We start from the raw sequence: 15,312 nt of genomic DNA on the forward strand, positions 1-15,312 counted from the left end.
CACAACCCTCCCTGTTCCCACTTCTCTAGTCAGTCCTCATGTTCATCCCAGTCTGAAAGTCATTTGCATTTACAGTTGCTATAACTCAAGGTTTGTCTTCAGAATTTTCTCTCAAGTTTTATTTTGTATTTTTTTCCTTGTGTGTTTTAGATGGAACTTTGCAGCACAGACTGCATGAAAAGAATTTCAGTTAGAGAAGACATTTCTCTCTGTGAGGTCATTTCACTTCAGCTGTGCATCGAAGGCTTTGTGCACTCACCTCTCTCGACTATGAGGCAATGTGGCTAGCTGCCTGAGCTTCTGTTCTGACTTTCCCACGGTGAAGGACTACAACCTGGAACTGTTCACTGAAATAAATGCTTTCTCTCCTAAATTGTCTTTGTTCAGGGCATTTTATCACAGCAATAGAACCAAAACAAACACACACACACATGCACACGCACACACATGCACGCACACAAGAATAGAGGAGACTTCATAATAATCACTCCTGAGTTGACGCAAGAAAAGGAAAGAATAGTTGTAAGACGGTTCATGTTTAATCTAGATCCCTGCATGGATCTTACTGAGTTTCACAGAAAGGAATTGAGACTGAGAGCAGTGCAAGCTGCCCTCTGAAAGTCATACAAAGCGGTCAGGGATTGCCCATGTGATATGATGTTCAGACTGCAAGATGCATGAACTGTCAACATTCAACAAGAAGGGAGAATATGCTCAATTACATGAAGCCATTCAGTTTGAGTAAAAGGAACATAGAGTTATGATGCCACCTTTGCAACAACAAGTATTGTTTATCTAGTTCTCCTTGCTAAAATCCTCCCTGAAGGTAGAAAGGGCAGGCCAACAGCACAGTCAGAGGATTCAGAGCTGATACCTTCCTCTGAGACCACACCTTTCAGCTTCTGGAATGCACATAAGGCCCTGAATGAGAATAATGACTCTGTTCTTGTGCTGTGCCCATAGGAGCTGGACCACCACCCTGGTAAATGAGCTCAAGGAGACAAGTTTTAATTAATTAACCTATAGAAAAGTGTATTTCAGGGTTTTATAAATATTAATCTCATTTTAAAACAGAGGAAAATATCCCAAATTCAGGATCAACAGGCTAGAAACTGACTAAAAAGTTTTTAAAAAACAATGAAACAAACATGCACACACAGGAGGGGCCACATGGTACACACCTCTAACCCCAGCACCTGGGAGTGAAGGCAGAACTTCTGGCTGCAGGTGTGAGCTGAGTCTGCTCTATACAGAGTGCCAGGCTAGTCCAGGCTAGCCAGGGTTACACAGTGAGACACTGTCTGAAACAACAAGTCTGCTCTATACAGAGTGCCAGGCTAGTCCAGGCTAGCCAGGGTTCCACAGTGAGACACTGTCTGAAACAACAAGTCTGCTCTATACAGAGTGCCAGGCTAGTCCAGGCTAGCCAGGGTTACACAGTGAGACACTGTCTGAAACAACAATAACAGGAAGGACAGCCCCGTGCTGAAGTGCACACAGCACTGCTCTGGAAGTCTGAGGGACAAGGAGCCTAGGCGCTGGACTGACAGTCACCCGTCCTCATCACTGCTGCTCCAGGCATCCGCAAACGCTGGGTTCAACTGGGATTTGGTTGGAGCCTGAAAAAGAGAGGACAATCTATTTTATGTATTTCATAATTTAAGCCTCATAATCATTATGAAATATGCTAGATTAACACCAATTAGATTATTTGGAAACTGTATTACTGCTAATTTAAAAACAAAAGTAATGTAAAAATAATGTAAATTCATTTGTAACTGACAAAGCTGACTTTTCCAAATAACCTGCTTCCCCTCACAAGCACTTGCACAGATCTACACAATGGCACAGCTCACAGTGTCTTCAACTCTGTGGAGAGGGTACACCACCGACATGCTGGGACTACGACAGGACGCATGCACACAGACTGCACAGTCCAGTACACAAGTGCTGGTAACTTTGTGTTGTTTGGATAAACTTTACCATTAAAAATAAAAAATACCAAAATTAGAAGAATATTTTTATAAGTGAGGATAATGTAATTCCCCCACCCCTCTTTTGAGACAGGTCTTGCTTTGTAGTCTAGGCTGATCCAAAGCTCATTACAGTTTTGGGGTTACAGAGGTTGTGAACCCTTATGAAGTTGTTGGGAATCTAACCCATGTCCTCTGGAAAAGTAGGCAGTGCTCTCAACCACTGAGCAATCCATCTCCTCAGCCCCATGCACTACAGTTCTGTAGCTCAGCTGGCTGTCAGCTGTGACAAGCTCCCCCCCCCCCCCCCATCGTCCTCCTGAGGGTTAGAATGAGAATGGGCTTGTGGCCACCAAGCCCAGCTGAAGAATACAATGTCTAATAAAAAAGTACTGTGGGTTATTACATAGCCATGTCTCTCTGTTTGTTACAGCTAACAGTGCCAAAGCATAGGGGCACTCCAAGAGACATGGTAACAAGGTTAACAATTAGTATGGAGGTTTCCCTGGGAGATTTCTCGAAAAGTTATTTGAGCTCTTTACTCAAAACTGCAAAAATTTATAACATTCTTCCATCCTAGAGGCATAGGTGGGAAAGGTTTAACAACTGGCGAAATTTTAATTAACTGAATTATCAATTCCGTTGTTAATTATCAATCTACTTGTATGGAAACTAAGACAGCTTCTTTCTTATCTCTGGGAAATCACTTCAAAGGGCTTAGAGATACTCATTTTTCTTCAATCAGGAATCAGGTCAGTTTCTTATTCTGCAGCTTTGCATCTGGCTATTTGATCCGATCCAAATTTCAATAGCTACACAAATTGCAAGCTTAGTGTTAAATTATCTTAGATACAATGTCTTTTCTAATGTAGAAAAACATTTTCTGTGAAGGGTAAATAACCCCTAAGTTATGTCTAAGAACGCTGTTTCCTTTAGGACCAACAAGACAGAATCTTCCAGTATCTGCAGTAAGTTCCCACATCAGATGGACTAGCTGGAAAACACATTATGACATAGGCATGCTGCACAGTTGTTACACAGACCAGAGCACATTGCTAAACTCAGTGGTTATCACTACTAAGAAGAACAATAAAAACGTCCTTACACGTGTCTCCAAACGTCTGATATAAAACTATGACCAACTCCAGCTAACCACTCATTTCCAGCCAGCAGTAACAAAGGCCTGAAATCTCTTCATTCGTTCTGTGATCCAAATGATTGTTGATTCTGATGATGATGGATTAACACGAATGAATAATTCCTTACAGTTCAAACATGACTTCCATCAAGGATATTTTAAGAAGGTTGTGATGAGACATGTCTGTAAGCTTTCCACTCAGGAGCTTGACAATTTAACTGCTAAACTAGGTTGTTCAGAAAGAGTTAAATCTCAGAGGCACTATACTTGGGCATGGGGTGACAATTCTCTCCTCTCTTTAGACTTTTAACTCTACCTTAGATAGCTACCAAAAATATCCTTGGAAAATAAAAGCTACTCAAAGCTCATATGTTCTAATTCCATTATGAAAGCCCAATGTATAATCTACTAATCGTTTTCATTTTATTTGAAGATTCAACAGAAAAACAAATTTATAATTCATTATGAATTATTTTTCTTTGGTAAACATAGAAACAAAAATAACCAAGATTTTGACATACTTGTACAAATATTTACTACTCACAGTAGTAAACAGATATTTGAAACACATTACAATATCACCAGTCTATTGTATTGCTAAAACAATCACAAATAAAACACCAACCCAAGAGCTACAATAATGATATTGCAGGTGGATTTAATATATACATCACTATTTGAGGGTCCTCTACTCTGGTTTTCTCTACAATATCTCCTCCTAGTGGACACTGAGTCTGTGCATGAACAACCCTCCCTCTACCTCACCAGGTCTCTGGCTCTACAGATAGTTATGCATGTTATAGGGATGATAAAGCTTGAGTTTAGAAGGTACCCAGGCCAGGATCAAAATATAAGGCTTAAAACAAAGCATCACAAGGATACACCTCACAAAGTTTCAAGTGTCCAGTGTTACTGGAAAGTCTCAGAGTTTTCCATGTCAGCTAGTGACACATCCATACAAGTGCAAAGTAGAAACAGCCATTTCCTGTGCCAATGTCAATTTGGGGGCAGGGGTGGAGGGGCAGGGTGCTGAATCCTACTTTTTGTAGCCCAAGCATCTCAGTTCCCTGGGTGCTAAGACTGCAGCAATGAGTATGCACACTCAGGGAAGTAGGATTCTCGGTAAGATGAAGGCTGTAATGTATCTTCCCCATACATCTCTGGCAGCAAAAAGTACCTGGGAGTTAGAGAGTGGCTTGAGTTGACCTTGGCCAACTAGAAAGTCTGGGTAAACCAAACAGATAGATTATCTAGATATAATACAACAGCCTGCCAATTAAACACTGGATCTAAAGAGCATAAAACATTCCTGTCATCTAAGGTCTTTGCATTTCTATAGGTAGAATTAAATTACTTCTTTAAAGTCTGAGAGACACCCCTCAGGCATTCTGCTTAGGTTTGAATGGAAACCTAAAAACAACTTTGGCTTGACAATCTGATATGTGTATTTGAAAATGTTACAGTTGTCCCCAGGTAACAGCTGGTCAGGGCAGACCAAGGTCTGACCTAGGTTTGCCTGATGCTCGGGAGGAAGTGGTGTGTGCGTATGTATGTTCTTTGTGTCATGCTGAGCCATATACAAGGCCTCCCTGGGAAATGGTCAGTTACTCATTGAACAGCTCAGGGAAACACATGAGCTAAATTGTAAACATCCACAAGTGTAACCAGTTCTCTCTCCAGCTGACGTCTCTGTCAGGTACACACAGTCTACCTACACTCACTCATGTGAACCTTTTTAAACAACACTTCATAGACACTGCGCTTTACATTGGGAGTTATTCAGACCTTAAAGTTTAAAATAGGATCAGTATATTTTATTTTATTTATTTTTGTTTTTAAAGACAGGGTTTTCTGTGTAGTCCTGGCTGTCTTGGAACTTGCTCTGTAGGTCAGGCTGGCCTTGAACTCAAGAGATCTACCTGCCTCTGCCTTCCAAGTGCTGATGAAAGATAGAAAAATCTAAGTTGACCCCCTGAACCCTACCTACTATTAAAAGCAAAGACATAAAAACCTGTAAGTCAAATACTGTGTTGCCTCAGTCCCAGGAAATTAACTGACCATTTGAACAGATGGCCCTAACTAAACAAGCCCTAAGATTAATGGTGTCAGGATGCTATGGGCCCGAGATTAGCTTGGCCGGGCTTTGAACTAACAGCCCTGAGACAGTTGGTGCCAGGATGCTAAAAGTTTGAGATAAGCCTGACCCCCTTGAACTGGAGTTCATGATATATAGTGTGAAACTAGTCCGAAATAGCCAATTATAAAGTGACACACCATCCATCTTAAGAATTTGAGATCAAATGTATCGATGACCTAGTGACCTGTTTCCCCTCCTTCCCCCTTCCCTAACTCCACTCTCAGCTTTCCCCCTTCCCTAACTCCACCCCCACCTGGTTTGTAGATTCCCCCTTAAAAGCTGTAAAATTCTTTTGTTTGGGGCTGAATTCCTCTGCCCCTGTGTGGGCTAGAAGTGAAGACAGCCCTGGCTAGCCAGTAAACTTCATGCGATTGCAGCAAGTTGTGTTTCTCGTGAGTGATTTGGGGTGCGTCTGCAGTTCTCCATGGATCTTGAGTTCTTTTTCGGTTGGGCTTTACACTGGAATGAAAGGCATGTACCACCACACCTGGCTTAGTTTACTGTTTTTATTGAAAATTTATTTTTAATAAAAATTAGTATTTGATTAAATATAAAAACTTATTTACATGTACGGATATTTGCCTTTATATCCCTGTTCACCATCAGCATGCCAGGTGCCTGCAGATACCAGAAGAGGGTGTCAGACAGTTTGGAAGTGTAGTTACAGGTGACTGTGAGCCACTGTTTAGGTACTGGGAATTGAACCCAGGTCCTCTAGAAAAGTGGTCAGCACTCCTAACTGCCAAACCATCTCTCTGGCTGGCAGTAGTGTATTTGAAAAGATTAAGGCTTCAAAGCTCTAACACTTAAATACAAAGCTCAACTCTTCATCTTTGTGACACAGGGCTTCACCATGTTGGCTGGGATTGGCCTCCGTCTCAGCCCCATCTGCCCCTGCCTCAGCCTCTGAAGCACTGGGATCACAAGCCTGTGCTCCACAAATGTGGTTCTGTTCGTTTGCATTTTTCACATGTAAGAGTTGCTTTAGATGAGATAACCAAACTATCACCACAGCCATTTAGCAAAGAGATAAGTGAGCTTTCAGTCACGAAGTGTAATAAGCTACTTAATTCTCTTCTACAATTGTTATTTCCATGTGATTTATCAGAGGAGCTTTATTTTTACTTTTTTAAAATTATTTTAGTTTGGCAAATGGTTGTTATAGTTCCCAACATGACCCAAAGTTATAAAACACACACACACACACACACACACACACACACACCACAGTGATTCTTCAAAAGCAGGACAAAACAATTAAATAAAAATGCAAAATAAATCTCTAAATCAAACTATTCAAAATCCAGCCATCCAAAGAGGCTGTATTATCAAGTCAACTGAGACATGTGATGAGATCGGCACACACTTATCTGGCTTTGGCCGGTGGCCTAAGTATTTATGAACATGCCTTTCTCTCTTTCACCTGATTTAAGGTCCAAAGAAAATAACTTCCAGGCTTCACACTGGCGGTACTGGTAGCATATTCAGATAGAAACTACATTTGGCTAATAGCTACTAGACACTACTAAGGTTACTTACTACCCATGTAAAGCTCTGTTTCTGGTGTCTTCTGACATGGCCCTCTTTTTATAAAGGAACTAAGGATATAAAAAATATCTTCAGAATGTCAGAGTTGCTTTATTTTTTTTCCTTCCATTTCTATTCAAGTTGCTTTGAATTACCTATAGGGCTTCCTCCATTTTAAAAGAAAAAAAACTATACCAAATTATTTAATTCATATTTTTATATCCTTCAAGTTAGGATAAGTGGGGATGTTTAACACCACTTTCCAGAAAAGTTCCTGAATTAGATGACATCTTAGACATGTTCAATTACATAGCAGAATTCATGTTTAAAGACCATCACACTTAAGCCTGTTCCTGCCACTCAATGTCTGCTAGTTTATAGTAGGACCCTAGGTAATTCTCCTATTGCCTACCAGCAGAAGGTCTCTAAAGACATTATCACACTAGTGCCCAGTTTAAAAACACTATTTTATCAAGCTACCACTTTTTGTAATGTAAAGTAAGAGAGGCCACTGCCTTAGGGCAGGACTCCAGCCTTTCACCTCTGTGTAACATCTTTATCTAAGGCTTTTTAGTCACACTGTCATATTATCCGAGATAGGCACTGAGATACTTTAGAACTACTACTAGTTAAAAATATAAACAACTTCAGAGAATAATTTATATTGATGTTTGAAATAATCAACAGAATCAGTTAAACATCTAAACTATGACATATCAACAGAAATAGTTAAACATCTAAACTATGACATAAAAATGACAATACTATAGCATTAAAAATGTTTCCAAATAGTAGGTGGGCATGGTGGCTCACACCTTTAATCCCAGCACTCAGGAGGCAGGGCCAGGTGGATCTCTGTGACTTTGAGGCCAGACTGTTCTACACAGTAGGTTCCACAACAGCCAGGGCTATACATCCAAACCTTGTCTCAAAAAATAAAAAAACAAAAAACAACAAAAAATTTTCAAATAGTTACTAATGACACAAATGAGGGTTACTGTAGCATGTCACTGAGGGAAGACTCTAAATTATATGACAATGAATTAGCTATTATCTTAAAAGCAGTAAATACAGCCTTCATTAATTAAAATTGACAAATATGTTCTTTTAGTATTTTTCTAAATTATTATAGCTGTATGATAATAAATTATCTGTACAACGGGAAAACTGCAAGAACTGTTTTTAACAGTTTCCCCTACATATGTAAGACACTAATCCTCATAATTAGAAGTCACTGCACAGTAGGTAAAAACACCACTTACTTTATCATCATCATCAGGAACTGGTTCATATGAAGCTGGTACCCAAGCAAGAATATTGCAGTCCCTACTCCCACTGTAAAGTTCCTGTAATATAGAGAACAAAGACTGATCAATTTAAAGCTGAAATGAGACATATCAAGTTTCAAAATGATTAGATTAAGCAGGTTAATTAGGTTAGATTAATCCCACTAATTCAATTTCTATTCATTAAACAAAATATGATGCCCTTCATTTTTTAAAATGTGATGCCTTTAAATTTTGTGCACGGTGTTGGCATAACTTTGTAAAAATGCTAAAAGCCTTTGTCTCTATTTTGAGATTTCATACCAAGTTGTACATTCTATAAAGGAGAGAATCGACCCCACTGTCCTACTGGGATCTTTTTAGGAATAGCTGTTATAATAGAAGCTTATTTTTTACTTTAAAATCATACCAGGATATGTCAGAGCTTACAAACAAGTAAGAAAATCCTACAGAAATTCAATGCTTTAGTTAGTTCTGTCCATACTTATAAGCATATTTTAAGTGTTAGAGAAAGTAAAATGTATAATAGCTTCTCTTTGGCAAAAACCGAGGCATCTACAATAAAGACTCCAATGAAGAAACCAAGGGCTTCTATGAAAAGATCCACTGACTTACAGCTGTCTACCTGGCTGCTCTTCACAAGAGCTTCAAGACCCAATCCTGTCTGCTGAGACATTTACTGACTAGAAGGATCCACCGGCTGATCGACAGTTGTGTCAATGTCTTTATAGACACACTGTTTGCTCTCCACCGAACAACACTCCCTTCCCCAACAAAACTGAAAATGTTCTCATCATACAGTGAATAAATACATAGTGTTTCTGACATGTTCAGTGACTAAGTCTAAGGCTGAAGCAGACAAACACATGGCGTTTGGCTGGCAGAGGTGGCTATGACTGCAATCCCAGCGCATGGATAGTAGAGGCAGGAGGGTCAGGAGTATGAGATCACTCTTGTCTACATAGCAAGTCTGGGACCAGCCTGGTTTTTGTTTCAAAAAACAAAGTAGAACAAAACATCACAACACAGGCAGAGCATTTCACAGATGACAGCCCATACCAGATGTCTGGCTGCTCAGGAACCGAGAGCAATCTCTGTCTTGGCTTTTGTGTGTGTGTGTGTGTGGGGGTGTGTGTGGTTTTTATGTGTGTGTGTGTGTTTTTGAGGAAAAAACAAAAACTATAGCCCAAGCTAGCTTCGAACTTGCTATGTACCCCCGGTCAACTTTAAATTCTTAACAATAATCCAGAATGCTGGGATTACCAATGTTTGTGCTATCACACCCAGCTTACTAGGCAATGCTTGTTCATCTATTCATTCATTCATTCATTCATTCATTCATTCAATATGTACGTGTGCATGTATGAATGTCTTGCTTGTATGCATGTATATGAACCATGCGCATACATGGTACCTGAGGAGACCGGAAGAGGGCATCAGATTCCTGAAACCAGAGTTACAGATGATTGTGACCTGCCATGTGAGTGCTGGGAAAGGAACCCAGGTCCTCTGGAAGACAGCAAACATTTTTAACTGCTGAGTCATCTCTCCAGCTCCCCCTGGTGTAATTTTAACTGACAGTCCTCTCTGCTAAGAAGTTCCTGCCTAGAAGAAAGTTGTACTTTATAATCAGAATATCTTATTTAAAATTGTGGTTGTCTCAGAGGGACTGTTTTCATTGATCATTCAGATGAAAAATCTCTTTGAATAGAGAACCATGCACTGCTAACATAAACTTAAAGGTTTGGGGCCAGTCACATTATATCTCTGCTACTTTAGAAATCTTTTCTCAAAAACAAAACAAAACAAAACAAACCCAAAAACAACAACAACAAAAAACCCCTAGTATATGAGTATACTGACTCTGTAGAGTGAAAAATTATAAAGGCCATCTTATCAAATATGTATAAATTTTTCGCCTTAGACCTTGGGCAGAAAAGCACCTGCCAGCAGGTTTGGGTCCATCTAATTAGTTACAGAGGAGGGGGGAGTTACAGTACAAAGGCCTGTTAAGAACATCCCAGAAACTGACTGGCCAAGGGAAGAACTACACCCTGCCCCATGGTACGGCCTACTAGTGTTCAAAAAAGGTAAAACAACCAATCCTGTGCACCCGCGCGAAAGTTCGATTTTTCCCTACCCCGCCCATATATAAGCGCTATGCCCCTGAGCCACGAGGTCAGTCCCTCTATCCCCTATGTGAGATATGGGGATATGGGCTGGCCCAGAGCTCTGATATAATAAACCACCTCATGTATTTTACAGCAAGACGGTCTCTCGTGTGTCCTTTGGGTGCGTGTTATCCTGAGACTTAAGTGGACCCCTTTTTGGGGAGTCCCGGACCTTTCATCTTGGTTCCCTGACCGGGAAACTTTCGTCCAGGCTTACGCAGCTACCCCAGGACTTCCGAAGACCCCTTGGAGGTGGGTTTAAGTCTGTGTACTGTCTGTGTGTCTGTGTGAGTGAGCTATATTTGGGTGCACCCGCCGCCGCTTCTGTTTTCTATTCTGGTTCCGTTTTTCTGGCAGCTGCCATTGTGTGATCGTGAGATCCAATGAGTGTGCCGCCGATTCTGTTTTCTGGTTTGATTCTAGTGTTTGTCAGCTGCCGTTGTGAGACCGTGAGGTCCAATGGCCTGAAGCTGCAATTATCTGGGAGACGTCCCAGTAGGAAGGAGCTGGAGTGCTCCCTGCACGGGAGATGGTTGTGGATGCCTTTCCCGTTGTGACTCGAGTTTAGCTGGTTGTTTAAGTCTAGACGCGGATGACTATGTTTTAATGTTAATGTCCTTTGTCTATATGTTGTCTATATGTTGTTTTGAGTTTCTTTTAAATGCGATGTGGCAGCCTCTCCCCGCAGCTGCACGCTGGGGAGAAAGAGCCGAGCTTTAAACAATCACCGTGCGCCACGTGGCACCGCATGTGCGGCACGGAGAGACGCCCTCCCGCCGAGAGGACCGGTGGGCTGACAGTGAACGCGGGCAGGGCAGGCTGTGTGAACACGGATAGGCGGGGAAAACAGGCAGGTTGCGCCAGCCCTTCAGGCCGTTCTTCACATCACGGGTCGCGAGTGATTGTCTGCTAGAGACACTTCCAAGATGGTGTCCAACCTAAAAACTACGTTACCCAGCAGGCCCTGTGGCTTAGGGAACTACAGCCAAGATGGCTGCCGGCCCCTCCCCTGTCGCCGGGGTAAAACTTCTCCATCTGGGGTCGTAACCAAATGTGGTTAAGTGTTATTTGTGCCACCCGTGGCAGGGGTGAGCTATCTGTGTTTTATGTACCACCCGTGAGAGGGGTGAGCTATTTGTGTTTTTTTGTTTTTTTATATGTGTGTGTCTTTTCTTGACAAATCATCTGTGTGTTAGCTGTTAATCTACTGTGTTAAACATCTTGAGTTAAAAATAGGTAACATGATTGCCGGCAGAGAGAGAAATGAAGCCGCCGGTACAAAAATACAACTGCAGAAAGGCGGGCAGGTCCTTTAATAAGGGGCAGCTACCTCGGTTCGTGCTTGCGGTTCGTGTTCCTACAACCCGCCTACCGCATGTAGGATATGCTTCAGGTAACAGCACATGGAGGGTGCCCTCACCCAGCCCGCTCACCCAGCCCCCACTTGGCGGGCTACAACTCGTGGTTCCCCAGCACAGCAACAGCGTGCAACAGCTACCTAGTTTGATATTCCTGGCTGTACTGGGTACCTTGAGGTCACTAGTGCAACAAATGGCGGTTTTCCACCTGCCGCCTATGAAGATAGATGAGAACCCAGGTGATAAAAGAAAAAAGAAAAAAACCTGGCAGTGGAGCCAGGACAGCTAGACAAACAGCCGCAGCAAGATTGTTCACCTGAGAGTTAATTATTTTTTAAAAAAAAAAAAAAAAAAAAGAGAGACAAACTGGTTAAAACTGCTTACTTAATTTAGTTTAAAACTTACTTGTGAGGCAGTCTTGATTTACACAAGAAAAACTGATAATTCGCCCTGCTCTGTGGCTAGGAGAAGGACACCAGCAGAAAGTAGAAAAAAAAAGGGGCCAGCAGTTTTTTAGCTTCTGTATATAATAAGGAAGTTGATAATGATTTTTCCCAGTTTTATAAGTAAAGGAGTGCTTTTTTCTAAAATTACAGCTTAAAAGTTATAGGCTGCCCTGAGTCAGAAATATATATATATGAGTCAGGAATATATATATATGAGTCAGGAATATATATATATATATATATATATATATCCTTCAGTTTTGATAAATTTTTTAGCCATTACTGTTTGAGACAATTTCATTATTTGTATGAGATTTTCATTAAGATTTGGTTCAAAGATGAGAGTTCTGACAAGATAAAATTAAAGAAGTGGTGAAGACTTGTGCTCTTACGTTAGACATAAAAATGTTTACTTTATTGTTCTTGTTGTAATCAGAAATAACTCTTTAAAAGGTTTTTATAGAACTATGACCAAAGTTTCTATTTTGTTAAAAGTTAAATTCAAATAAGTGTCAAATGTAACTCAAATTGCCTTTTAAAAATTGTTAATAACTGTATGAACCTTCAACATCTTAATAATCCTTGCTGTGAAATGCTACAGATAAGATAAAAGCCTTGCTTTCACAAGACCTTTGCAGGTTCTGGTCTTCAGATTGGGGACCCCGTCAATTGATCAGGCCGTGGTCAGCAGCAGGTCAATTTGGAGCAGATTTGACTAAGACCTCCATGTGACAGAAGGTAAGGGACACCCAGAGGCCCACGCCAGATTCCGCTGATAGGTCTTGAGAGAAAAGATTATATGAGACCCCACTAAGTTTGATCAGGACACATGAGGTTAAGCAGAGATCAGATAAGTTACCCACAGCCTTTCTAGACTAGCTCATAGAGACATTCTGTCAGTGTAGACAAGGCTCCAGAGGCTACAGAGACTACAAGATAAGTCATTGAAAGATTTAGGAAGTATACTACATATTAAAATGATTGATGGTAATAACAAGTGAGAGAAGATTTAAAAGAAAGGAATAGAAAAGAGGAATAGAGAAGGTTTAGTGTAAGTCTAGAAGAAAAGAGTAGAGAAGAAGAATAGAGATCAGTTGCTGTGAGTCCAGAGGAATCGAGAGAAATAGAGGAGACTAGAGAGAGGTGAAGAAAGAGAAAGGTGACAGGAAAGAATTTACAGAAAGCAGAAAAAAGAGATTCCAATCAAAGAGAGATAAAACTCTTTGAAAAAGACCAGTGTGCGCATTGCAAGTGAAGGAGCCAGCTTCAGGGTCCAAGAGGGCCCTAAAAAATAGAAGCCAGGGCCAGAAAGTCCCAGGCCTCGAAAAACACCCCAAGTGGCGAAGATAACAGCTCTGTGTGAAGACGGCTATTGAGATAGACGGGGCAGCTTGGAGCCACCCAACTTTTGATAGACACAGGGGCTTCCTCCAGGCCAATGGGTCAAAAGGTATTCATGGACTACCCGAAAATGGTGGACTAAGAGATGGGCTGGGTATCCCATTCATTTATGGTCATCCTAGACTGTTCCTACCCTCTGTCGGGTTGAGACTTACTCCCCAGGATTGGGGCCCAGACAGGCTGCAACTAACTGACAAGAACTCACTGGTAGAGGAAAGGCTCCTCCTACTGACTCCAGCCGGGAGCCGAGGTAACGTGCTTTACAGACGGGAGCAGTTTTCTCCATGCTGGTCAGAGACAAGCCAGCGCTACTGTGGTGGACACATGCCATCTGGACTGACTCCCCACCCCTGAGATCATCGGTGCAGAGAACAACCTTGGAACTTGGGGCTGACAAGAAAGCCAACATCTGCATGGACAACAGGTATGCTTTTGCCACAGTCCATGCCTGCAAGGCTATATGCCAAGAGAGGAAACCCTGATGAAACCGGAAGCTGTAAATATTTGTTGCCCAGGATACCAAAAAGGGAGGAGACTCCAGCCTGAGGCAACAACCGGACAGATCAAGTGGCTTGATACAGGAGCCCTCCCAGGTTTGGGGCCTAAAATAGACAATGGCGCACACAAGAAGGGAGAACTATACTCCCCAGAAAACAAAGGATTTACCAGGCTAAATACACAGATAGACTCTTAAGATATGAATACAACCAAGTAGCCAAGAGACTTAAAGCGTATAAGGGACCTTAGGTTCTGAGCCAGAAAAATAATAAGACTTAGGGTAAATAAGAAATACCTAGGAAAAAACAGCCTAACATAGGGACCTTCTCGAGGTTTCAAGTGTCCTAGATAATTAGATCAGAGAGCAGTTTTAAGGTAAGTCAGGAATTAAAGATCCACTGTTTATATTGTCTCCGAAGCTCAGGACAGGTAGAGAGAATATACAGGACCCTAAAATTAAACTACCCTTGGGAACTGGCGCTGGCTAGAGTGTCCCTTGTTCTTGCTCCATACCCAGAATGCCCATTTTGTGTGAGAAATGATTTTTCAGGCTACTAAAAGACTGTTCCTGGTGCTGTGGACCATCCGACCTCCTTGAAGTTCACCATCACCACCTGTGACTGATGTCAACTGGAGAAGATCCAGATGCCTGAACAACCCCCTACTCTTTGGCTCCAGGTCTTCTGCTATTCTACAAGGCTAAAGAAGCAGCAGGCCTTGACTCCTGAGACCACCCCAGAGGCACAGGGAAAATGCTGCCTTGGAGGGTGGGACTTAGTGTGTGTACACCCAAGGTTAAATGACAGCTTGTGATTACAAGATTGAAGTTGAAATGTGAATCTAGAGTTATATAGATTTGTTCCTTTTGCAATTTCTCTTTATTATATATGTGGTTTTATGTATATGTAGACAGCTATGTGCCACAAAATGTGGAAAAGTCAGAAGACAACTTTGAAAGTGTGCTACAAAGAAAAGGAAATGTTTTGAAACCCCTAGTCAATAGAATAGAGCCCAAGAACCCCTGCTAACAGATACCTAGTGCCTAAAATTGATAAATGGTAGACTTACAGCTCCGGGTTAACACCATGTGTTTCCACTGCTATCTTTGATGAAAACAAAGATTATTGTGTACTTGTCCAGCTAGATCCTGCAGGTACTCTTGAACTGAGTTTGAGATACACCCTAGATGATTCTGCAGACAGCCTATTTTCCTTGACTCTAGCTGTTACATTGTGACTAGGAGTGGCCATAGGTATAGAGACAGGTGTAACTACATTGATACAGACACTTCATTACTTTCATCAGCTGAGGGCTGCCACTGATGTGGATTTGAGAGCCCTAGAACAGTCAGTAACAAAGTTAAGTTGTTACTAGACT

The 15,312-nt window shown here is 41.5% G+C and overlaps 1 protein-coding gene across 6 annotated transcripts in view; it reads right to left on the bottom strand.

The window, feature by feature from the left end:
- Positions 1-520: 520 nt before the first annotated feature.
- Ercc8 (ERCC excision repair 8, CSA ubiquitin ligase complex subunit) overlaps positions 521-15,312 on the bottom strand; it is a 48,383-nt gene continuing 33,591 nt past the window's right edge. For 3 of the 6 annotated variants that reach the window (XM_034523641.2, XM_076916223.1, XM_076916222.1), the window contains 2 exons: positions 8,038-8,121; positions 521-1,619 (listed from right to left, as the gene is read on the bottom strand). In XM_034523641.2, the coding sequence (XP_034379532.1) occupies positions 1,551-1,619; positions 8,038-8,121 (153 nt within the window). In that variant the 3' untranslated portion in view covers positions 521-1,550. The remainder of the gene's footprint in view (positions 1,620-8,037; positions 8,122-15,312) is intronic. The other 3 variants (XM_034523642.2, XM_076916221.1, XM_076916225.1) reach the window with 1 other exon arrangement.

The sequence above is a fragment of the Arvicanthis niloticus genome, chromosome 19, assembly GCF_011762505.2.
Source record: "Arvicanthis niloticus isolate mArvNil1 chromosome 19, mArvNil1.pat.X, whole genome shotgun sequence".
Classification (NCBI taxonomy): Eukaryota; Metazoa; Chordata; class Mammalia; order Rodentia; family Muridae; genus Arvicanthis; species Arvicanthis niloticus.